This window comes from Anguilla rostrata, chromosome 18, assembly GCF_018555375.3.
Source record: "Anguilla rostrata isolate EN2019 chromosome 18, ASM1855537v3, whole genome shotgun sequence".
Taxonomy (NCBI): domain Eukaryota; kingdom Metazoa; phylum Chordata; class Actinopteri; order Anguilliformes; family Anguillidae; genus Anguilla; species Anguilla rostrata.
Genome location: NC_057950.1, coordinates 5,731,066 through 5,757,680, shown reverse-complemented (window position 1 = coordinate 5,757,680; position 26,615 = coordinate 5,731,066). Strand labels below are relative to the sequence as shown.

General features: G+C 52.3%; 1 protein-coding gene across 1 annotated transcript in view; it reads right to left on the bottom strand.

Moving 5' to 3' along the window:
- The window catches only part of LOC135244582 (PH and SEC7 domain-containing protein 1-like), a 35,515-nt gene extending 18,204 nt beyond the window's left edge, over nucleotides 1–17,311 (bottom strand). The window contains 9 exon segments of the mRNA XM_064317005.1: nucleotides 2,313–2,402; nucleotides 2,526–2,584; nucleotides 3,127–3,239; nucleotides 4,662–4,742; nucleotides 4,959–5,144; nucleotides 12,531–13,013; nucleotides 14,720–15,332; nucleotides 16,137–16,251; nucleotides 16,483–17,311. Of these exon segments, the coding sequence (XP_064173075.1) occupies nucleotides 2,313–2,402; nucleotides 2,526–2,584; nucleotides 3,127–3,239; nucleotides 4,662–4,742; nucleotides 4,959–5,144; nucleotides 12,531–13,013; nucleotides 14,720–15,332; nucleotides 16,137–16,251; nucleotides 16,483–17,178 (2,436 nt within the window). The 5' untranslated portion in view covers nucleotides 17,179–17,311.
- Between the last annotated feature and the right edge of the window lie 9,304 nt (nucleotides 17,312–26,615).

Here is a 26,615-nt window from a genome sequence, read left to right as displayed (position 1 = left end):
AAATTTGACACAAGGCAATTAAGCTGCTTTCACATCAAGCGTTCATCGCCACTCTCTAGTCACGTGACCACCAGCTGCTTTCCGGAGCGAGAACGAGACACAAGAAAGTGAGCGCGAGAGAAGCAGACCGTGAGAAAGAGAAAGAAGAGATAGAGTGAAAAAGAAAGAGAGGGGTGCAGAGAAACGGAGACATCCGGAACATTATGCTGACGTCGCTAAGCTAGGCTAGGAGTACTTCACTGAAAGTGCCTGGGGGAGACGGTCAGGTCGCTCCTTTCTGCGAGGAGGACGCTGAGGATTCTGGGAAAGAAAGAGGTGGGAGGGAAGGGGCGTCCAGTGGGAGGAGGCGTGGCCTAGAGGGAGCCCGGCGGGTATTAAGAGTGGGCAAGAAACAGAGGAGGGAAAGAGACCGAACTTCAGACAGGGATGGATGGTGTGATGGTGACAAGCAAAGAAAGAGATGAAACAAGCAGAAGAGGGGGAGGGGGAGGGAGAGAGAGGAAGCGAGAGAGAGACAGAGAGAGAGAGAGAGAGTGCCAACAAGAGCAGAGAGTGGGAGATGAAAGGGCTCAGTGGGATAGAGAAAAGAGAGAGTGTGGTCGGCCAGGGAAAAGAGAAAGAGAGAGACAGAGAGAGAGAGAAGGAGCGAGAAAGTAACTCAAGGGCACAGTACAGTCCTAACAACTCTAGCGTTTATTGCACTTGCAAGTAATGATATTTAAACCTAAGCCGCAGATCTATTGGACACGCTTTCCAAGTTCCTCACAAATATTTCCGATGCTGAGAACGAGGCACCATAAACAAAGGGCAAAGTAAACACTACCTGTTCCACCAGTGTCCTTCTTTCAACTCACTCAACTCCGTGCGCTGGCTTTCACTGCAGAACACCTAAATTAAACATATTACAAAGCCGATGGAATGCATATTAATGGATGAAATATGAAGTTATTGCAGTCATTACAGTCACCTAGCAAGGCCAAAGTCATTGAAGAATTATTATCCCATAATTAGGGGTGTGCACGCTCAGATACAGGAGCCGCTTATGATGACGGCCCCACTAACTTTACCTCAGCAGCACCCGTGACTAATGCATGTGCACTATTTTTATCCTGGAGGAGGAAGGACTGACCTGATCCATAGATTTATGGATACAAGAAGGGGTTCAGCGCTGAATTCAAGAGCACAACTAGGGCACACAATGTTCTGACTCCAAAACGGCCATCCAGGCCTCCAGTAAGAGCTCAGTTCCACATTTTAACCAACAAACCAAACACACCCACTAACTCCACATATACTCAAGAGCAAGAAAACATTTAAAAACAGAAATATTACTAAATTTCCCATTCAACAGACGGAACATTACGTTCTGCTCGTTGAAAAAGCCCACTAACTCCAAGAGAACAGCGCCATCTTATGGTTGCCCAATGAATTCAGCTGGTTTTTGGCTCAAGATGAGAGCTCAGATTGAAAACGGGGGTGTTCTTCCCCCTCTAAAAATTAGTGGTGAAGTGTGGTGAAATCACCGAAAGCAACTCACCAATCCACAAGCCTGTGGTGCGCTTACATTGATTTGTGAGTCATTAGTCATAGTCACTAGTTTAAGGACAAATGTTGACTGAATCCAGGCCAGGGCCTCAGGGGGGTGGGGGGTGTTGGAAATCAGCTGGCCTGGGCACTGGTGACCCCACTGCACACAGCACAAGGGTAAAAGCAGCTTGTCCCAGTGTATCAGATGATGGCCTGGGGAGGAATCAAAGTCCCTGATTTCCCTCGGTCTGCGAGACCCCAGAGACACCATCAATATCTGGCCGCTAGAGTGCGAGAGCCCAGAAACCATCAATATCTGCCGCTAGAGTGTCCCCATGTGACACCTTCACAGAGTCAGAGACACACAGCAGCGATGCGGTCTATTCAAAGCAGTGGGCGGAGGGCCCAAGCCCCGCTGGAACCATCTGGAACATGTTGGCCCCGGACGCAGGAGGAGGACAGCGAGGAAGAGAAATGGAACGGACTAGGGGCCATACCATACATCACCGTATTTTTAGAAACCATGAAAGTGAATCCATCACTGCACTCAGTGATGAGTCACTGTGAAGTTATTTAATCCTTCCCAACAAGTGGTAATGGTGTGTGTGTGTGTGTGTGTGTGTGCTCGAGTGTGTGCGTGTGTTCGTGCGTGTGTGAGCGTGCATTCGGTGTGCATGTGTGTGCATGTGTGTGTGTGCACGTGTGAACGTGTGTGTGCATGTGCACGCATGTGTGTGTGTATGCATTCATATGTGTGTGTGTGTGTAAGAGAGAGCACCACTGACCTTGAGAAGCTCCTTGGGGAAATCCTGTCCATTATTGAGCCCTTCCAGGTTCCCAATGAACTGCATGCAGGACATCCTCTTGCCAATGTTCTGCAGGGGAGAGCACATTGGGTCTGTACTCACATCAATAGTCTCGGCCCCAACAAAAGCATTAAAACCACTGAGCAGCGCAGCAGAGCCTGCCCCCCCCCTCTCATTTTCCATTAAACTCACATGGCCGTGCAGATCAGTGTTGAGCAGCATCAGTGCACAGGTCAGGGTGTGAACGCTGTCTGAAACACAGATACACCAGTCAGGTCAACAAGAGCTGCTGCTCAGGGAAAAAAAAAAGATCTAATTGCGTGCAAGTGAGTGTGCGTGCATGCGAGTGTGTGTGCATGCGTGCATGTGAGTGTGTGTGCATACATGCATGTGAGTGTGTGTGTGTGCATGTGAGTGTGTGTGCATGCGTGCATGTGAATGTGTGTGCATGCATGCATGTGAGTGTGCATGCATGCATGTGAATGTATGTGCATGCATGCATATGAATTTGTACATGCATGTATGAGTGTGTGTACATGCATGTATGTGAAGGATACTCACACACACACTCGCATGCACCCACACACACTCGCATGCATGCATACACAAGCACTAACATGCATACCCACACACTTGCATAAATACATGCACATTCACATACATGCACGTATAAACCCCCATTCATGCGCACACCCACATGCTCAAGCTCATACGCTCGCACGGGCATGCAAATGGACACACCCACGCGCACAGACATGCACGCGCGCACAGATGAGTTCTGCAGTCCTCCTACCTTCAGACGGGATGGCGTTGGGGTTGCAGTGCAGGTACCTCCTGGAGAAGTGGGAGAGCACCCGCTCCCGCTCCTGCGTCTCGCCCATTAGTGCAAACTCCTTCAGGAAAGCCCTGGAACACCACCACACCGACCGAGCGCTCAGTGCACTACGAAATACCCTTTACCTGCACGCTGTACGCAACCAGCAAAAGTGGAAGCGTGCATGGGAACGGGAGCTATCAGTGCACAGGCTTCTTCATAATACGTGTGGGCGGCAGTGTAGCATAATGGGTAAGGAGCTGGTCTTGTAACCTAAAGGTCACAGGTTAGATTCCAAGATAGGACACTGCCGTTGTACCCTTGAGCAAGGTACTTAACCTACTTAACAAGGTACTTATATATCCAGTTGTATAAATGCAATGTAAATGCTGCAAGTAAAAAAAGTTGTGTAAGTCGCTCTGGATGAAAGTGTCTGCTAAATGCCTGTAATGTAATGTAATACTGTACACAGTGAGAACATTGCCTGAGAGTATAATAGAATTTTCTCCCATTTCTTTCTAAACAATGGTACGTCCACAGTGCATATCATATTTCCCTGTATTAGCATAAGAGGAACCACACACAAAAAGGACCAAAGCATGAACATCTGACCGAACATATTATTGTATAAATGCACGAAATAAGTAAAGGATAACCCACGGCAAGATGCCGGTCAGCTATCAAGAAATATTTAACGATGCAGAAGCGGAGCGGGGCTGCCTCCATGAAGGTCATTATTTCCCGATAGCTGACCACCTCGTCAGGGGCTATCCTGCTAATTACACGGCTAATTACCTCATGAAAGAAGTCGATCGATAATTATACACAAGATACTGAGTGATTTTATTAGTTCATATAAAGTTAAATTAATATTAAAGTAATTTTCTATTGTGTTCTCACAGATAGTACAGGCCGATTCGGGAGTATTGGCTAGCGTGGGTATTGGAGTAAGACACGAGGCAAGTTAATACTAGTAGCAGACTCTTCTTGATGTAGATGGCATAACACTGGACCAGCTGTCCACAGACCCGCTGTATCGATAGCCAAAAGACAACTTGTTTTGTTGTTGTTGCTCTGCCACTGTATTTCTGGCTCGCTGCCACCGCCCTGACACTGTCAGTGTGATCGACATTCATTTCCTCCCCAGCATCTGATACCGCCTCACACCTCTTGAAACATCGCTGACACTAGGTCAGTTTCCGCCACTCTGAATCTGACTGAATATACTGTACAGCCAGCATGAGTCATACAATAATAATAAATTAGATCTACAAGGCAATACAAGCGGCAGTATGACTGCAGATTTATTGATTTTACTAAAGTGACAACAGTCACATTTTACAGCTGTGGCATTTCTTTCTGCGGAGTGATACGAAGAGTTCTAAATTAAAGCAGTCCGTTACCCACGGCAGCGACCGTTATACAGAAATATTTGCCTGAAGCGACCAATCAGAATCGAGCGTTGAACAAAGCCGTGTAATAGCTAGCATTGACGTTAGCGTCCGAGCACGTACCTCAGTGCCTGATCCAGGGTCAGTCCAGAGAAGTTGAAAAACCGCAGGTACTCCTCCGCCACCATGCGGCTGAAGTCGTTGCTGTAGACAGACAGACAGACAGACAGACAGGTAGACACATGAGGAATGTGGCATTCAGACACATCCACCAGCTGGAATAGCTGTCATACAGTACAGAAGACCTCCAAGGTTCACCATGGACACCAGGCCTTTCAGAACTTTGTCCTTCTTTATCCTCGCCATCAAACCCTTATCAACGGCGACAGGCCCAGGGGCCCCGTGTCCGTTAAAACTCACTTCTTGCTCAGGTGCCGGGCCACGTCCGACTTCTTGAAGCCGTCGCGGTTGAAGAGCCTCTTGGCCAGCCGCCTGGCCGCCTCCAGGTCGGCCTTGTTGCCGTTGCTGAGGGTGTCGGTGCTGCCCAGCCGGTCACTGATGTCCGACTCTATCTCCGAGTCGGTGGCCGGACGGGGGGGCCTCTCCCTGCACACAGAAAAAAGGGGAGGAGGGGGGGAGGGGGTCAGAGACAGAATGGCATGGACAACGTTGCATCAGACTTTAAGCACCTGGTGTAGCGGCGTAGTATAATGATACAGAGGGGTGCCATAAGGGGGTAAGGTAGGACAATTCCATTCCAAGGGCCCTGACTGGGCCCTCCGAAAAATACGACAACATAGGATTTTCAGGGGTGGTGTGGCCCAATGCGAGATCTTTTCATGGGGCCCAAAATCCCTGCTGGTGCCCCTGATGGTAAGGGAACTTTTATACCTTAGAGGTCCCAGGGTCGATTCACAGGTGTCGGACCCTTGTTTAAGGTAACATAACCCAAGCGGCTTCAGTAACTAGCCAGCCACATTAACGCAAAAGAAAATGTAAAGAAAAAGCGCACCTCACTCTGGATAAAGATCATCAGCTAAACTCAGAGGCTAAACGTTAAACGCGCAGAAGCAGGGAGAGACGCTTAAACCATAAGGTATAATTAGGCTGCTGACAGGGGCGTCAACCTAACCTTTTGTATTACAGTAATCAGAGATATGCTGACTGCAGAGGAGATGCTCAGCCGAGTACCATTTTAAACGCTAGCGCTCCACCCCGGCCCTGCACCCACAGCCTCTCTGATGTCAACGAAAACAGAACTAGCCACGAAGCCACAGAAGCCAATGCGGCCAAACTACAGTCAGTGGGCATTTTTCCAACCCCCAACACCCCCCCCCCCCAAAAAAACTGTACTCCCTCCCCCACTGTCATGGGCAAATGAATGAGGACCAAATGCTCCTTCTCTTTCGGTCTCTGCGTTGGCTTCCCGAGTGACGGGGGGGGTAAACAGCGAGCGCAGGCCAGCACGTCTGCGCTTTCGCTTCCTCTGTCCCGAGTTTATTTTTAACGGCGCCCGGCTGTAAACGTTCCCGTTTGGGGCGCAAACAAAGCACCTCCCGAGCGGCTCCGTTTCTATTCCCGGCCTGGGTGAACGCTGAGGGTTAGGACTGCTAACTAGCATTACTTTCCCCCAAATCCTGCTGCCTGTCTACAACTTCAAAGGGCAGCTCTCTCTCTCTCTCTCACTCTGTCATGCTCTCTCTCTCTGTCTCTCGCTCTCTCTCCTCAAACCTCCATTCTTCTTTGCAGAAGTTCAGAGGTAGAGAGAAGTTCTCTCTACAGCGTTAGTTAAAATCCAAGCGCTCTGTGCCACATGTATTCACCACAGAACGGCTCACTCTAGGAGGACTTCTCATCTCAGTATAATTATTCGCCTGTTAATGAGCAGCATTCAGACTGATAATAACAATTAATACCGTTAATGCATAGTATTCAGACTAATAATAATAATTAATACTGTTCATCAGTCGTATTCAGACTAATAATACTAATTAATACTGTTAATGAGTAGCATTCCAGCCTACAATCAAACGGTGAATGACATCCTTGCATACTAGACAAGCAACCCACGTCCATGCCCCACACGTTCACGTGGCTGCCAGTGTGGATTTTGTCCACTTCATGTTGACGAGGTACTGGTCAATGCTCCTTCACTAGCATGCTGATGCTGGGACAGTCATCTTCACACTGAGTACAGCACAGCATCATTGTGTTATATTTTTACCACGTCGCCTGGAATAGGAGCAGTACAGTACAAAATTCAACAAAGCAAGAAAGAAAGAAAGCACTTGTGTTCTGGTTTTGCATTAGAGCACCAAAAAGAGCGACAGTTAAGAGACAGTCCAGACGCTGATTATTCAAACTGTAGCATTCCTTCAGCGAAAGAGAAGCGCTTTACTTTTTTAATTCTGAGAGAGACCCAGATGGAGGAAGGGTCCCACAAGAGAGAGAGAGAGAGAAACAGAGAGAGTCAGAGAGAGAGAGAGAGGGAGAGAGAGAGAGAGTGGGAGAGAAAGAGAGCGAGAGAGAGAGAGCAGAACTGTTTCAGAAGTCATTCCGATGCCACTGAGTCCTCTCCTTGATGGCAGCCCGTTTTTGGCAGGCGCAGAGGGGGCGAGCTCGGAGCCCCCCGCCGTTCGGAGTGGACCCCCCCCCCCCTACCTGCTCAGCGGCGTGCTCCTGTGGGCGCTGATCACCCGCACGCTGCCCCCGTCGAAACTCCCAGAACGTTTTAAATCCCAGGAACGGAAGAACGACATGTTTCCAAAAAACCCCGCGGCAGCGCGGTGCGGCACGACGCTCCCCTCCCCCCCGCGTCCTGTGCGCTTGGTTCGTCCCACAGGCCTCCCAGCAGCCCCCTTCCCAGCAGGATGGTCCACCACAAAAGAGGGAGGGAGGCAGGGGGGAGGCGGCGGGGGGGGGGGCTGTTTTGTTTATTTTTGAAACAATGGGTTGTGATCCATTCCACACACAGAAAAAAAAAAAGAGAGAGAGACTTGTGGACACTTTCCGGCTCGCTCTCCAGGACGTGGAGAGAGGCCGCGAAGCGAAGCGGACGCAGGCAAACACAGCCCCCGCCGGAGAGCCCCGGTTATCTTTTTAAACACAGTTAAAACAGCCACAGTGTTTTAAAACCATTTAACTGTGCCCAAAGGACGGTAGATCAGCTTTTTCATTTTCTAAAAATAACACACAGGCTACAAGTCACTACAAATTCCAATAAAACCTACACACAGCGCACACAAACGTAAACAAACAAACATGCTGCATGCACACAAGCATGCAGTCACACACACACAGGCACAGGCCCTCACGCATGCGGAAGCATATTCAAGCACTAATGAATGCAGATGCTATGGCTCATACGTAAACACAAACACACAAACACACGCACACCAAAAGACAAAAAGTAAGCTCCTCATATTCTCTTCAACGGCACATCTACCGGCAATAATAATAAACCCTTTGAAGAGTGGGTTTTCTGGAATGTTTTTTTCATCATTATTACGTCAGTGTTCTAGAACTCCATTGCTTTCAACTACCGGCAGCCATTGTTACATCAGCATCAGAATGTTCAGTCAAGAACATTCTAATCACACATTTGTGATCTTATACTTTTTTTTAAAGGGTTTACGGTGGGCTGGCTGGCCCTTGGGCTGTCACCATGCTTACTCCCGTAAGAGTGTACTCTCACAGCAGCACAGAACCCACGGCCGTGTGTGGAACCCCTTCTATAGAACCCGTTCCTGTAAATCAGGTCCTGAGACAGGCAGAGAAAGCTCAGCCCGCTAAGCGCTTCTCATCGTGGGAAGCTGAGCAGTGTGTTCCAGTTCCCTTTGTTTGAACTGGCCTTTTCAAGGACTGCGTCCCTTCTCTGCGTAACCCGAAACTGCCACACCCCCCACCCCCCCCGGTTACCACGGCGGCCGCACCTGACCTCGTGTGGATACGCGGTGCCGGCGTTCGGCTCGCCTGCAGGTGACAGGCAGGTAAAAAAAACAAAAAAAAAACACCTGCTGTGTGTTCTCACCATCTGTCCGAAACGGCCTCACAATGCCTTTCGAATGAGAGAGAGAAAGAGCACGTTTTTCAGTTTAACACCGTTAGTTTCTGTACATTTTTGCCGTGCAGTCCTCCGTTTGCATACACCCACAATGAAACACCGCCCTGTAAATCTGTCTGTAAGGGAGGTAATGGTGAAAGCAGTCCTACCATGTAACTGCATTCACTGAAAGCCACTGAAACTGGCCTGGACCCTGTGATGTCACACCCTGACAATTCGGCTACGGAAGGTTTGCATACAAACTATGGCTCCCACCTCAATATTGATTCAACGTCAAAATCTGACACCACGACGTACCACCAGAATGGAGGTTAATCATTCCACCCAACTCAAACGAAACTGGGATTACCTCAGCACACATGAATCACACAGACTATCAGAGAGCGTTTCTGTAGGAGTGCATCAAGGGTCAGACTAAACGTGATCTTCTTCAGCTTGATTTTTTAAAATACAATTTCATTTTGCAATTACCTCACAAATGTACTTTTTCCTAGTATGCACACACACACACACACACACACACACACACACACACACACACACACACACACACACACACACACACACACACACACACACACACACAGATCAAGGAACACAATTTAAAAGCACTTGTTTTCTTTAATAATACCTCTTTCTGCATGTGCATACTGGCGATGAACAACCATCAAGCACAGGTGAACAGCCAAAACTAGAACAACGGAGGTTTTATGACGTCACAAACCTTTACCGCCCCTTAATCGATAAACCGACCTGACTCCTGACTATAAAAACTCATTCCACTCCCTGGATCGCTCAGCCTCTTCAAACAAACGGTCCCTAAAGAGCGGAAGTTTGCCCAAATTGGGGGAAACGGGTGGTTGGTTACTCACCTCGGCCTCCGGGGGCGAGGGGCGTACAGGTACCTGTCCTCCGCCGCCCCGCCCCGCCAGCACAGCACGGAGCTCGCCATGGCAACAGCGCCCCCACCTCAGTCCGCCGGTCCGCAGCTGGGGCCTCTGCCTGACCGCATGACGCCGCCCGCCCCCCACCGACCGAGGTAATCCCACAATGCACTGCTCCCGGCCCGTCCCCGAACGGACGAGGGACCGGCTCTGACACCCCTTCCTCCTCCGTCTGTTCTTCAGTCCGTCTCCTGTCTTTTTTTTCCCCCCTCTCCTGATGGGTGTGCCTCAGCTAGAGCTGGATCCCTACCCTTCCTCTCTCTCTCTCTCTCTCTCTCTCTCTCTCCCCCTCTCACTGTAATGGTGCCTGCTTCCCCTCTTTACTCCTCCCTCTCCGCAAACTTTTGAACGTCCCCTGCTAACCTTGCCCTCATAGCATAGCACAAACCACAAACCTGGCGCTGTCTCTCTCTCTCTGTCCCTCTCTCTCTCTCCCTCTCTCTAACTCAAACCTTTCCTTCTATATAAAGAGCCAGTCAACATTTTCAGACATAGACCTCTCTTTGTATACACGCTACTCTCTTTCTCTCTCTTTCTCTCTCTCTCTCTCTCTCACGCAAGGTAAGCATTTCCTTCTTTTGCGGCTTCCACACACACAGATATGCAAACACGCACGCTCACACACATCTATTTGACACTGGGTTTAGTACAGCTATCGCATTACCAAGGAAACGGCAAAGGGAACCAACAAAAGGCCAGAGGGAGCTCAGAAAGAGTATGTAAACAGACACTGATAAGCACACGGCAGGCTAGCCCGGCTAGAGTCCGCTCTCTGGCCCGGCTCTCCGTTCGGATGTCAAGTCAGGCCTCTCTACCATAAACTGGAAGCACAAGACAGCAGTGTGACTGTGCAAAGAGACAAACATTTTCAAAAGAGGCACGAAGCTCTTCCTACTGCTACTTAAGACCTTAGAAATGTGCGAGTCCCCACAAAGACACGTAAATCCCGATGTTCTCCTGTTGTCTTCCTGATTGAGTATATTCGATACCTACCAGAGGAATAGCTACTCATTTACTAAATTTCACAATAATTATTTTCATGTGAGCTTATATCTAGTCTCGGGTATCGTAAGTACAATTCATTGGCTAACAGAGATCCTTTCACTGGGCAGTCGATGTGAACTTTGGACTAGTTCCATGAAAGGGCAGTTTTTGGCAGTTGGCCTCAGCGTCCCTGTGCTTGCGGGTCTCTTGTGATTCGTACCCGGCCCTGTAACTGTCATGTCCAACTGCAGCTGAGAGGGGAAGGCGGAGCAGCTCACAGGGGCCCGCCTCAAACTGAACCGCCTCTCTTCCGTCTCTCTCTATTTTAAACCCTGAAATCACAGGGTCCAGGAAGCTAATCTTCCGTGTCCATGGTGACCAAGAGAAGGGGCTGGCCGGGCTCCAGATCTGATTGGCTGCCTCACAGGAAAAGGAGTGCAGGTGGCGCACCAGGAGGGCCCCAAGCGCGCACACACACACACACACGCGCGTACAAACACACGCATACGAGCACACGCATGCACACACACACACGCGCGTACACACACACGCACACACTACACACACACACATATACACACACGCACACACACGCAGACACACACGCGTACACACACACACATACGCGCACACGCACACACACACACACGCAGACACATACGCACACACACATACATACACACACACACACAGACACATACGCGCACACACAGACACACACACACACGCACAAGCACACACACATACACAAACACGCACATGCACACACACACACCCACATACGTGCACACACACAAACACAAAAACACACGCCGCAGCACACACCACAACACAACACACACACACACACAACACACAACCACAACACAACCACACACACACACACACACACACACACACACACACCAGAGGGGGCAGGGGCAGAGGATATGACACTTGTAAATATAACCCATCAAACAAATGCAAAAACTACAGCACAGGCAGTTCTATTTTCGCCCTCCGTCTCCAACTGGTGGGAAGCGATTGGGTAAGTTTAGATGCCCGGTCCCAGGACGGGCGAGAGGGGTTCTTTACCAGGCCCCACTGCAGCTTCTTACACAGCTAAATTAAAGCGTAGAGCTGCCCTCCAATAAGCACTAAAATAAACTCTGAAAGTCTAATGCAGTCTGGACGAGTTCCAGATCTACATCATCGTCTATAAACTAGTGCCCGTGAGATACAGGAAAAACCTTGGAAACAGACTACAAGAGGCACAGCAAGAATCAGAGGAATCGCAGCCAACGCGCTCAAAATGAAACCTATCCTGGAAAAGAAGTTTGCCTTCTCGGAATCTCGCTCGGGTCTCCTCCTCCTCCTCCTCCTCCTCCCCTCCCAAGCCTGCTGGGGTGGCCGTGTGGGTCAGTGGGAGTTTGCCGGGGTTTGTGTTCACTTGATGAGGGATTGTTATTAGCAGCTGGCTACTGCTGACACGTGCTCCTGATTTTATTAACACCGGAGTTACAGACAACTGTGTGAAACGCACAGGACAACGAGCTTCTGAAGCCTTTCAGCTCGGTTCCGTTGCGGGGAAAGCAACAGTTAATTCTCACTTCTGATTTTGTATGCAAGAGCCCTAGAAGAGCAGAGAAGCCAAATACTCACTGTGGTTTTACACTGCCATCTAGTGGCACTTCTCAGAACAAAGAAAATAATGGGCCTCTGAAACATTGTTTCAGGTATATTTTACACTGCCTTCGGTTTAATGGTTTGATGCTACAGGCAGCACAAAAGGGATCTGATAACAAATGTACAAAGGCCTACAAAAGACACTTTCTGGATTTCAATCCTTGAATACTGTAATATAAGCACAGTTTTCATCAACAGACTTCTGAGTATCAGAGAGAAGGGAAATGCCACACCCATGTAATGAACCTGCAACCACCTGCATGCTAATTAGCCTGACAAAAGCATCGCCACGGGTTACGGTGCACAGTTTGGTCCCGCCTGCAGTGTCACACTAACCTGGCGGGGCACGGGTCCATCCAGCGATCCTGGCCGGCCGTCGGCCCGTCCCCAGGGGGCGTGTCCTCCGAGGCGCTGCTCACGCCCTCGCTGGGCGGGGCCTGGGTGCAGTCGGAGCTGCTGCAGCTGTGGTTGTGGGCGGGGTCGGCGGCGGAGGGGGCGGAGCCGGACAGGCTGGGGGGCTCGTGGCAGGCCAGCGGGGCGAAGCTGAGCTCGATGATCTGCCGGGCGCTCTGGCAGATCTGGCTCTGGATCTCGGGCGTCAGCGTGGGCAGGTCGAAGGTGAAGACGGGCTGGCTGGACGTCAGCAGCTCCTCGCTGTCCAGGCTGCAGTAGGACGTGCCCTTGGCCCGGTGCGACTCCATTATGCTCTCAAAATGGCGGCTGAAGGTGTCCAGGCCGTCCTCGGACGTCCTGCGGGGGCTGGTCACCACGATGGGGGACTTGAGCCCCCCGTGGCAGTCCGACACGCTGTCTAAAGGCCTGGGGGGGGGGGGCAAAGCACAGTGAGTCACCCCTCAGCACCCCACAAGATCCCCACATCACCCTCAAAACACCCTCACAACACCGCCACTACACCCCCATAACACCTCAACAACACCCAAACACCCTCAAAACGCCCCACAACACCGCCACTACACCCCTATAACACCCAAACAACACCCTCAAAATGCCCCACAACACCGCCACTACACCCCTATAACACCCAAACAACACCCAAACACCCTCAAAACGCTCCACAACACCGCCACTACACCCCTATAACACCCAAACACCCTCAAAACACCCCACAACACCCCACAACGGGGGTGTCATTCTCCAGTCCTACAGCTGCCAGAATGTCTGCTGGCTTCCAGTATATCTCAGCACTTATGTGATTAAGTGCAAGTTTATTGGCTAAAGAGTCCACGTGCATTTCCCCATCCAGGGCTGTAATTGGCTGCTGATTGAAAGGAAACCACAAAAGCTTTCCGACACTGTGCTCCTCCCCCCACCACTCCCCACCCCCATTTAAGTTTGGCAAGCCTGAGCTACAACGTAAGTCTGTAGGAATGTCTGTTGTAAGTGCATTTCCACACAAAACCTGGGTTACGTAAATATAACCCCGATATAAACTAATGCAAACAGTGTGCATAGTGCATGCATTTTCTTTGATCATAACAAATATCTAAGATGCATATGTGCATGGCTTTGTAACAAACAGAGAGCAAAGTCAATTTCGCTTGGCTGGCCCGGTTGGCATTGGTTTGCCAGTCTTCTTGTAAACAGACATCACAGAGCAGCTGAAAATATCTCAGCCCTTCGCCATCACCTGCTTTCTTATAAACTGAAAACGAGAGAAGACGGAAGAGGACATTACACGGGCCAATGAGCTTCGGCTACAGGTGCGACTGGAGAAGCATCCTTGAGTTCACCGCGTCGAATGAGCGCGTTAAATACCAGCCAATTAGGACGTAATGAGAAGCAAACTGCGCATGTAACGAGACTGCAGGGACACGCCATTGGCCTCTGATTACAGATGAGGAATGTCCTGATTCAAGGGCAGCAGCAATACCACAACGCTCACGGAACTCCCCGTACTGCCTTGGTTAGATCACGATCGTTATAGTAACCGCTGCACGGAATCAAGACTATTGTGAGGTCATAATGGACCCCCGTGTGTATGAAAGCATCATTTCCAGCAGGTGATCTGTAGCATGTGTTTGTCCAGACTCCAGACCGACTCCCCACCCCCCACCCCACCCCAAACAAGTGGGTCCCAGGCCTAATTACAGCAAGAGCTGGCAGGTATAATAAAATAGGGCTAAGATGGCTGTGATGTCACCTTACTCATAATAAGCAGAAAGGAGCTCCACCAATCACGTAGTGGATTATGCTGGGAACAACCAATAGAACTACGGCAATGGTGACCAGTGGATAATTTCAGGCTAGTTTCCCCACAAAGATCCTGGAAGTACGCCAGAAAGTATCCACCAGTCACCTTCAGTGAAGATCTGTCTATTGGTTGTTGCTTGGGGGACCTCCTCTCTGTTTTCTGTGAGCAAGGTGGCATCAGGGTTGTCTAACCCCCATTTTACTATCCCGTGGAATAACCAGGAAGTGATCAGACATCCTCCACAAATCACCATCAGTGTTGTTCGACCGGTCCTCAAGAACATACTCATTGATTGGCGGAGCCGGGCGCTAACCTCTTTAGCAGCAGGGTGAAGACCGCGTCCTCCTCCTGGGGGGCATGCTGCCTCTTCCTGTCCCCCTGCATCCTAACGCTGGCCCAGCTCACCACCTCCTCCTCCTCCTCCTCTTCCTCCTCCTCCTCCTCCTCTCCCAGCTCCTCCTCCTCTTCATCCTCCTCCTCGTCCTCCTCGCCGTCGGTGCGGGCGTAGAACGCGCCCCCCAGGGGGCTGCTGCTGCCGGCGCCCGAGGTGCCCAGGACGCTGCGGTTGCTGCCGAAGGCGGAGTCGGCGTCCTCCTGCTCGGCCAGCACCTCGTCGATGTCGGTCTCGCGGTAGCAGCGCAGCGGCACGGCGTCCAGGTCCGTCTCAGAGTACTTGAGCGTGCGCCGGATGATGCCCGTCCTGGGCGACGCCCCCGCGCCCGCCGCCGCCGCCGGGGGCGGGGTCGTGAGCTCCACCTCCACGTGCTGCACGTCGTGGCTGGCCAGGCTCCGCCCCTCCGCCCCCCGCCGGCCCCGCTCCTGCTCCGGGCCATCCAGGGGCTCCAGGGGCAGGGAGCTGGGCGGCGTCGGGGTCGGCGACTCGCTGGAGGTGCCGCTAGGGGGCGCTGTGGAGGCGTCTGGGAAATCTTTTTCCAAAAATCAAAAAAATGAAAAGGTGTTAAAAGGATATTCACAGAGTGGAAACACAAAACCATTTTTCTATGATTTTATTTATGATTCCAGGTTGATTACTTGTGATTCAGCATTATTAAGCGTTAAAAATTTTCCAGGAAGTCTTTACCATCAGGTGTACATATAGAATCATTCCTTTATTAATGTTATATGTCCAAAATCCACAAATGTTGTATAATCTACAAGCTCTTTATATAAAAGCGAAAGCTTGGGACAGTGAGGAAAGGCTCGAAAGAGAGAGAGAGAGAGAGGGAGAGAGACACAGTGAGAGAGAGAGAGAGAGTGAAAGAGAGAAGGGAAGAGAGAGAGACAGAGAGAGAGAGAGAGAGAGAAGAGAGAGAGAGAGTCTTCCCTGCGGTTTACCATTAATTTGTCAAGCGGGTCAGGCAGTCTGTTTAGATCTTACAAGCAGGAAACTTGTACATGAAGTACCTTTCTTTAAAAGTACAATCACAGAAATTAAATTAATGAGTAGAATAATTAAGTAACTGTGCAGGAGCTTTGACCACACCCCCCTCGGCGTTCCCTGCATGGTCCAGTCCGGGTCCCAGACTCATTCATGTCCCGTGTCGCTGCCTGACGTCAGACTATGGCAGGTCTTACCCTGCGGGTAATTGGATTTCAGTTGTACTGTAAAGCTGGTGCGTTGTTTTTGAGATGAGGCAGGTAAGAGAGAGAGCTAGTGAGGGGAAGGGTGGGGGCCAGTGTGGGGCGGTGTCTGGTTTGGCTCGAGGAGGGGGGGTGTTAGTTTACCACACCTTTAGTGCCTGAGGTGGAGCTGTCTTCCGACGGCGTCCCGAACAGAAACTCCCACTTGGCGCGGGCGATCCTCTGGGAGTGCAGGGAAGGCCCCACTGAGGAGCCACTGTCAGACTGGGAGACACACACACACACACACTAGGGTGAGCCACGTAAGCCACAACAGTGTTAACCATGAAGGAAGACACGCACACACGCGCACACACGCACACACACAGTCTCTCACACACACACACACTCTCACACTCACACAATCACTCACACACAGTCTCACACTCACACTCACACACAGTCTCACACTCACACACACACACACACACACACACACACACACACACGCAGTACCTGTATTCCCGATGTAGCCGCTCCCGTGTCGCTGCTCTTCTGGCTGGACTGGCTGGACTCCGGGGAGATGCAGTCCCTGTCCATCTGGCTCCCGTCCGTCAGGCTGCCCGTCACGCCGCTGGAGCTGTGGGAGGAGCCCAGCGCCCCGCTCTGGTCCCCCTCGGGGTACACCTCCGCCTTCAGCGCCGCGCTCTCCGCCGCCCCCTGCTGGAGCTCCAGCGCCACGGGCCCCAGCAAGGCCACCTCCCTCCTCTGCTGCTCCGCCCGCTTCGACAGCGTCGCCGGCGAGGCTCCGCCCACGTGGCGGTCGGCCCGGCGACCGGCCTTCGGGCTGTCCCCCCCCGCGGCCGGCAGGCCCCCCCACTGCTGCCTGGACGTCCAGCTGAGGGGCGCCTCGGCCGCGGGGTCCCCGTCGTACTGCCCCATGTAGAACCGGCGGGCCGGCTCGGGGCTGTCCCGCGCCCCCCTCTCGAACCTGGGCTCGCTCCGGCGGTCCGGGCTGGGCGACCGGCGGCCCCCCGTGTACTGAGGGGGCTGGTGGCGGTGGAGGGTGGGGCTGTGGGCCGGCATGAGCTCCGTCCGCCGCTGCCGCGGGTCCCTGACGGGGGACGGGTTGGGGTCGTCGGGGTGCGGCGCCGCCCGAAACAGCCTGGCGGGAATGGCGGGCGAGAGGCTGCCGGGGGGGTGGGGGGGCATGGGATGTTCATCAGGGTCTGGGGCTGCACGGGGGAGCCTCGGGACGGGCTGGGGGAGAGCGACAGGACGTCCCGCGCGAGGTACCCCAGCCTGGGGCTGTCGGACCGGGCCGTGTCGGCGGAGGGGGTGGGGGACGGGGTCGTCCGCGCCTCCATGAAGATGCTGGACAGCCTGCGGGCCTCCTCCGCTAACTTACGGGCCATTTCGGGACTGTTGGCCGGGGAGACGCTCCCCCTGCCGCTCAGCTGGTTCAACGGCTCCCCCGCCCTGCAGGGGGCGCCACTCAGGTTGAAGTTGACCCTGTGGGCCGAGCGAGGGCTGCTGTGGCTGTCGGCGGGGGTCGGGGGGCCGGCCGGGGACCGGGCCCTGGAGGAGGGGGACCCGGTCGGGCCGGGGGGGCGGGCGTGGGCGGACAGGTGATCGCTGGCGGGGCTCCGGGGCAGCCCGGTTCCGGAGGAGGCCGGGCTCCGGTCCGGCTCCATCAGGCGCGTGTTGGGCAGCGTGCGGGCGCTGCGGGCCAGGACGGGGCTGCCCGCCCAGGACTGGCAGCGGGGCTCGGGGTGGGGGCCGGCGCGGGCGGCGGGGGGGCCGTCCGGCCCGTTGGCAGCCTTGCGGAGGAGCTGGGGCGAGCCAAACTCCTCCAGGGCCCTCTGGGTGGCGGCGCGGGCGATGGGGTCCAGGGTGGCCCGGCGGAGCGCGGGGGAGCCCGTCTGGGGGGGGCAGCACAGTTTGGGGCTGGAGCTGCGGGACGACTCGGCGCTGCCCTGCCAGACGGGGTCGCTCAGCCTCTTGCGGAAGTGGTTTGGGGGGGTGTCCGGGCCGAAGGGGTTCTGGGGCCCGCCGCGGTCCACCGGCGTGATGCTGGACTTCTCGATGTAGCTGAAGGTGACGACCGACCGCCTCCCTCCGCCCCCGGGGGACCCGGCGCAGGCCCTGCGGCCCCCGCTCGGCGTGGCGGGGGCCGTGGTTCCCCCCTCGCGCTCCGACGGCCGGGCCCGCGTGGCCCCGCCCCCGACCCCGCCCTCCAGGGCCGAGAGCAGCTGGCCAATCCCGTCGCAGGGCAGGCTCTGCCTGTGGGGGGCGGGGCTCGGCCTGTGGGCGGGGTGCCTCGGGGGAGATTTGGCGGGGCTGATGCCCGGGCCCCCGCTGCCCCGCCTTCGTGAGGGCGTGTTGGGAGAGGCGGAGCCTCCGCCCCCGTGCTCCGTCAGGGCCGGGGGCCCCTGCACCCCCCCGGGCCCTTTCCCCCCCTCCTCCTCCGGGACAGACCGCACCTCCACGTACAGGTGCAGGATTTTACCCGCCTGGGACATGATGTCAGCGTGGGGCCAAGGGGGGGGGCTAGCCCTGTACTTCAGCTTCCACCCTCCCTCCTCCCGTTACCTGGGGGGGAGGCCTTTTTTTTGGGGGTTTTTGTTCTTCAGTGTGCGGTTTTCCCACGGTCTCCTGACCGCCCCTCCTTATCCCGCGATGCTGTGGTCACGGTCAGTGGGCCTGTAGCTCCTCCTCAATGGCCTGCACTTCTTCATCCTGCCTGTAGGTGGCACAAGCACATCCATCACCGAGACTGTACATTCCCCCTCCAGGGAACTACTGTATTTAATCCCTTGCACTTTGTGTTTGTGCTGTATGTTGCACTGGATAAGAGCATCTGCTAAATGCCTGTAGTTATAATAATAATAATAATAATAACAACGACAGCACAATCACACATTCAGTTTTCTGCAATTAGCTTCAGCTGGAATAATGCAATGTTTCTGACTGTTGAACAAGATGAGAAGGGCAAACATTTACGGTATGTGTGTTTGGCAGAAGAAGAGATTAGCAATCTTCTAAATCCACAAAATCAACCGAAAATGACAGAGATACAAACAGGATGGATGGACATCCTCGCTTAACAGAGCAAAACCTAGAAAATCCACATGCGTGTTCATTAAGTAGCCTTGAACCATATTTAAATTAATGATGTGAGTAAAAGACTGATGAAAAAACGTAATTAACAGCACAGAGATTCAGGATTTCCCAGAGTTCAACAGCGGCGCAGTGGCATGTCATATCTTTGGTCTCACAGTCATATAACTGCTGTATCAAACATCTGAAATCAGAAAAATAAAGTGCAGTTGAAAAAGGCCTGTTCACATCTGACGGCATGCTAGAAAACATTCCAGGCCTGGGCTGCATTAAAACCCCTCGTTGGTTCAGGAGTCACATGACAGCCGGGTTAGCTTTGGGAATGACACTCGTGAGTCCACTCCACTCCACTTGTGAGAGAAAAAGGATATAAAAGCTTGACGGTTTGGTTCAAAAATTAAACACTTACGCGACAGCCCATATGGACATAAAAAGCAACAGTCAAACAGAGAGCTAACCATGTTTCACACAAAATTATGGAGGATTTAGGGTTCCAATCTGTCGCAGAGCTTCGAAGCAAACTCGTGTTTCTCTGTGCTTCTATTAAATTATTGATGTATTGTTTGAGTGATTGATTGAGTAAAATTAGCTAATTAAAATACAACATAATCCCAGATATTCCAGAAGACATGTACTGCAATAACTGCACTTAAAATGACTGAGGATGACATGCTCTCCTGCAGCATTACTGGAGCATCGCCGAGCCATAAGACACAATTCTCAGTGAGTTCCTTCCGGTGTTGGGCAAGCGGAAGTGGCAGGAATACTTGAGACCATTACGCCTGTCACAATGTGCTGTATAAGCATGCAATAAATAAAACACATGAAAATATCTGCATTGTGTGTGCGTGTGTGTCTGTGTGCATGTGTGTGTGTGCGCGTGTTTGCTTTTGTGTGTATGCATTTGTGTGTATGTATACATGCACAATTGTGATTGTGTGTGTGTGTGTGTGTGTGTGTGTGTGTAGGCAGAGGGTAGAGTAAATAAACGCACAGGGCAGGGATTAAGGATTAGCTTCTGGTTTATCTGTGATAAAGCTGTTTATTCCGCTCGCCCTGTGCGAATGTACTACGCACCCACAACACACTACATGCCTACAACACAATACACTCCTACTACGCAGTACACTCCCACAACACACTACACACCTACAACACAATGCACTCCTACTACGCAGTACACTCCCACAACACACTACACACCTACAACACAATATACTCCTACTACGCAGTACACTCCCACAACACACCACACGCCTACAACACAATACACTCCTACTACGCAGTACACTCCCACAACACACTACACGTCTACAACACAATACACTCCTACTACGCAGTACACTCCCACAACACACTACACGTCTACAACACAATACACTCCTACTACGCAGTACACTCCCACAACACACTACACGTCTACAACACAATACACTCCTACTACGCAGTACACTCCCACAACACACTACATGCCTACAACACAATACACTCCTACTACGCAGTACACTCCCACAACACACCACACAACGCGCAACGCTCCTACAACACAACTACTGTACACTACACTAACTCACCAACCTACTTTCTGAATTCACTGCTTACAACCATTCATTCATTCATTCATTTTCTCAGTTAGTCACCCCTTCACCCTCACTCACCCATTTTCCAGCTTCATGAGACAAACCAGACGTCCCTCCTGCAGCCCCACCAAATTAAACCGCTCCCACCCCACGATCTCTCACACAGTTTGACTGGTCAACACAACACAGAGTGGGCAGGGACCACTCAGAACCGGGACAGTTGACCAGTCAACCAATCAGAAACCAATGATGAGCACATGTATGAATCCCTGTCTACCCTGTGCCAGACAGCAGGCTCCACCCCCCAGATAGACACCAGGCTCCGCCCCCCCAGACAGACAGCAGGCTCCACCCCCCAATCAGACAGCAGGCTCCGCCCCCCAGACAGACAGTCCGGCTCCACCCCCCCAGACAGACAGCAGGCTCTACCCCCTCAGACAGACAGCAGGCTCCACCCCCCAAACAGACAGCAGGCTCCTCCCCCCCAGACAGACAGTCTGGCAGTGTGCAAAGCTTCACTTTCCTCCTCTGCTGTCATAGCCCTCTGAACACACTCTAAATGCACGCACAGGATGCTCATGGAACCAAAGAGCACTTGAAGTGCTGTAAAATCGCAAAACACCCGGCTGCTTTTTACAGAAACCAACACCACCATCACCGCAGCTGATGTATTGAACACATTAGGTATCTCATGAGAAAAACGATCGGGACAAAAGGACGTCCGTCTCCATGACGACGTGCATCATCTTTCTCCCCGCTCCCGGGAGCACAGGCTGCGTCGCCGCAGGAGACGTCAGGGGCCCAACGTGCGTCATTCTAAACATAAAGGACACCTTGGTGACACACACACACACACACACACGCGCACACCCTTAAACAGAAGGTTATAAGGTAGGAATGATCTCTGCCTGACAATGCAACTTCATGCGCTCTCTCTTCTTCAAGGAGCGCCGATCGCAAGCGACACCGATCCTGATAAGGGCCTTCCCTCCACCCAAGTGACCTCTGACCCCTGACCCCTGAACCACAACTACAACCGCCAGCCAAGGGCGCCTGGGCTGGAAGAGGAGGACCGCGCGATGCTAGACTCCGCCCTGTCCTGAGCGTGTCACTGACCGACGTCGGCTCCACACAATCAGCGCGGATCAAGCCGCTCATTTCCCCCGGATGAAAGCGGGAGCCGTTAGACGAGCCTCTGTCTTCACAGACAGGAAGTGAGATCGAGCGGGCGCTCGCTGCGCGTGCGGATCCCGCCTCTGCCCCTAATGGGTGCTCGTACCGCAGGCCGGAAGGCATCGGAGCAAGAGCCGTTTCTCCTCCACACATCCTTACGACCCAACAGAGAAAAGAGCTGATCTCTCACCTCATGAGTCACACTGCCATAGACGAGATAACTGGCAGCAAACCTTTTTCAAAAAGATTTTCAAAGATAGGCATGAAAAAAGAGTCCAACAGATTCTGGGAAACTCCTGAAATCCTGAAGGCTGTCCTGGCACAGAAAGGGGTACTGACACAGGACTGAAGTCCAATTGTAATCCCTGTGTATGAAAATATAATCCCAGCATAATATCACTTTAACGATAATCCAAACGTAAGCGAGAAGCTCTATTTTGAATAAATCCTACGGAAATCAGAAAACTGCTCAAGTCAGAAATTCCAGGATTGCTGCAGACTCAGCATGTTTTCAGAGCGATTTGAACAAGGATGGACAAGGTCATTTTTCCAGGGTTTTGATTTTGGAGGATCAGGTAGGCCCGCTGTGTCCCACGGGGTGGGCACCGGGATAAAACACAGCGACAGGAGAAAGCTCCGTGGATACCAAAAACCGGATTGATGTGGCGTTCCCATCCTGATGCCGCCTGAGATTAAAATGGGCTGAATTACATCAGCTCCAGCGTGGCCGCCATCGATCCGGAGCGGTGGGGGGTGCGGGGGGGGAAGTGGGGGGGGGAGAGTGGGGTTAGAGGATCAATCGGCCCGTATCTCATCCCTGTCAGGTGATCCGGGACGGCGGGGGGGAGGGTATCAATCCCTGTCAGGATCGTGCTGTCGTGACATCATGAGCAGCCACAACAATGCTGGAGCGAGGAAGTGAAAGGGAGCCAACAGGAGCCAGGCGCTGGCAGTTTAAACATAACGGTTATGGAACAGGACATGTAGCTCACAGGCTTCAAGGTTTGATTCCAACTTTGGCCACCACTGCCGCGCCTCTGATGAAGACACTTACCCTGAACCATAAACCGCGAAATATCAACCTGCATAAATTGATTGTAAGTAAAAAGATGTAAGCTATGAATATGAATGTTTGTTAAAGTCCTAAATGCATGTGTGATGTGGGAGTGCTGAGGAGCACAGGCAGCTCAGTGGGCCCCCTGACAGACTCCCACATGCAGCAGAGAACAATGGCAGCGATAGCAGGCATACACGGCTTACATAAACAACAGAAGAGACAGCACAGGACTGTAAGCACAGCGTGCTGGTGGTTCAGTGTGAGAGAGCAGGACAGGCTGCTGTGGCCATTACATCACATTACATTATATTCATTTGGCAGACGCTTTTATCCAAAGCGACGTACAAAAAGTGCATTTCACGGTCATGGACAACTACAAAACACAGGTTCAATAAGACACAATACTTATTTTGTACAGCTATTTCTAGCCATGAACACGGTTTAGTTCACACAGTGAACACGATTCTGGCCTGGTCACTGTCTGCTGATGTGCCTAAGCTGTGACCTCACCGGCTCCCCTCAGCTCTGACTCCACTGGCTACACCCCACCACACTCATTTCTCACACAGACAACCCGGACCCCTAAACCAACAGCCAACGTACTGTAATGCTGTTAGCCTGACCCCAGCCACAGCACAAATGAGAGGCTAGCTGGCTGCTACCCGTCGCGCACAGCTAGGCAAGCGAGGCTCTGACAGCACGCCACGGGGGAATGTCCCATACTCACATCCCAAATATATAATAATATAATATAATAATATTAATAATATATAAATAATATAAATAATATTGCATATTCAAATCAGCTACGAGATCGGATGTGTAAAATAAAATTTAAAAACTGCGTGCACATGACCCCAAGACCGAGCACACAAACACCTGCTGATGACATCACCTGTGACTCATAGCTCCACCGCCGCATAAAATGTTGAGTGTCTTCACTGGAGTCAGAAAAAATCCGTGGCGCTGCCATTTAATCCATTTGGTTTAACTGAGCTGCTGTTAACGAGCCTCAACACAAAATAATTATAACATATCTCACCGGTTCCTCTTAAACTTCACCAAAAGAACAACACATATCCCACACCAGCTCAGAAAAACGAATCTGATGCCCCCTCCATCATTCAGTGGGATTTCAGCACACCTGCGGATCCTGTGAAAAGCAATCGGTGCCTTTCATCGCAAAAATGTTCATTCCATGAATGAGAAAAAGAGAATCAACTGTCAACTGCAACAGAACCCCTGGGAAAGATTTTTGTTGTACGCACCGAGTGTGCACACAGTTAAAGCACCATTACTGCTCTTAAGGTTGTTTTGAAAACTCTGTGAGGCCAACCAAAAGCTTTCACCGGGTGCTGCTTTCAGCAGTGACCGCTGTGCCAGACTGATGGGCGAGCCTCGTTCTGCAGCAGCTGACCCTGCATTAGGAGAGAAGCACACACAGGCACATACGTGCGAGCGTGCGCGCACACACACACGCACACGCACACACTCACACAGGCATGCACACACACGCACACACATGCACACACTCACACAGGCATGCATACACACGCACACACACCCTACTGTGTGGGAGGGCTGCTGTGTCAGAGCTTCCTATGAGCAGCAGGCTTCAGTGAGAGGGCAGTTAGACTCACTCACTCACTCACACACACACACAGGTGCACACACACACACACGTGCACACACACACACACGTGCACACACACACACACGTGCACACACACACACGCCCTGCTGTGTGGGAAGGCTGCTGTGTCAGAGCTCCTGCAGAGCAGCAGGCCGCAGTGAGGGTAGTTAGACTCTCACACACTGCAGAGAGAGGCTCTTTTCCTGGAAGCCATGAACACATTTATCAGGTGGCTCTGCAGGGCTTTGAGGGAATCAGTGTAAAACGGGCAGAAACTCTGGCTCAGTAATCCTCTCCCTGGCACTGCCTCACTCCTCAGTCCCCTTAAAGCCCTGCAAACAGCATACTGCGACCAACACGCTACTGCTACCAGTACACTGAACAGCACTGCAACCAACACACTACTGTGACCAGTACACTGAACAGCACTGCAACCAACACACTAAGACCAGCGAACGATGACCAACACACTGCACCCAGCACACTACTGTGACCAGTACACTGAACAGCACTGCAACCAACACACTAAGACCAGCGAACGATGACCAACACACTGCACCCAACACACTACTGTGACCAGTACACTGAACAGCACTGACCAACACACTAAGACCAGCGCACTACTGCGATCATCAAACTGTAACTAGCGCACTGCGACCGGTCACGTGCTAGACAAGAAAGGACAAATGCCAATTTTTTACCTATGTATACACTCACAGTCACACACACACACACACACACACACACACACACACACACTCACACACACACACACACACACACTCACACACACACTCACACAATCACTCACACACTCACACTCACCGAAATCACGTTTGCTATCAGGAGGTGTCGGTGTTGGTACTCGGCACTGTCCATTGATCGCCGTCTCTTTTCCCCAATCGACTGGCGGTCCGTGACCGGGCTGCACAAACGACCCCGCCCTCCCGCTGGAGCCGTCCCGTTTCCCGCCGCCCGTTACCACGGCGCCAGCCGTCCGTGCTAACGGCGCTAACGGCGCTAACGGTAGCGGAGCGCGCCGCGACACGTCAGCGCCCGGAATATTCCGCCTCATTTGCATACAGCGCGAGCCTGCCGCCGAGGCCGTCGCGCACGTGCTCACAACACCGCCAGCCGCCGCCGCGTGACTCACACGCACACGCGCGCACCGCGGTAACCAACGGCAACCTGACACAGACACCTGCTCAATTAAGCCGAAAGTCTTCTGGGTATCCTTGAGCTGTCTGATGTGCGTGAAGAGAGAGACACAGAGAGAGAGAGATACAGAGAAATAGATAGATACTATGGGTGTAGTACAGACAGCTTTACAAATATTCAGATACATCTTTGGTGCAGACAGACAGATAGGTACAAAGAGGTACAGACAGGTACAGACAGGGAAAGACAAGGAACGGACAGGGAGGGACAGGGAGGGACAGACGAAGAGACAGACAGGGACAGACAGACAGATCCTTGCTGCATGCAGTAAAAACTACAGCTTGGATTCTGGGGAGGATCTTCAGGTACAGACCACCGAGGACCGGGGCACTCCACACCTTTTCGGCAAGCACTGGGGCCTCAGCCCCCAAACCAGTGTTCGCCACAACACTCTCAGAGACAGCTTCTGCCCTAAAACGCCACAAAGCGTACTAAAGAAAGATGGAGATTCTCTGCCCACACCGGCTCACTTGTAAAGAGTCCTGCTCTTTTTACATAACTGTGATGTCACAGGTCGGAATTCCCGCAGGCCGCCTGAAAAAAAATTTGCATCAGAGGAAGGACCGCACGGATCAATAAGCAGTTACCATCAAGATCAAGCAAGTTATGTATTCTGTCTGCAAAACCATGCAGAATTCCCTGAGAGAGATAGAGACTTTAACCCCATGTTTACAGCAAGGGCCCAACTAAATACCCTAAATACTGAGACGTATGTACCCACTAGCAGTGCTCACCGTTTGATCTCACATTTAGGGGAACCTTACTGTGCTAGCCGCTCGCAGATAGCGCTGTCTCTGGGCTGCAGTCGGCCAGCCGTGACGGTCGCTAACTCTGGAGATAAGCGGAGATCTTGGACAAAGGCAGGTCT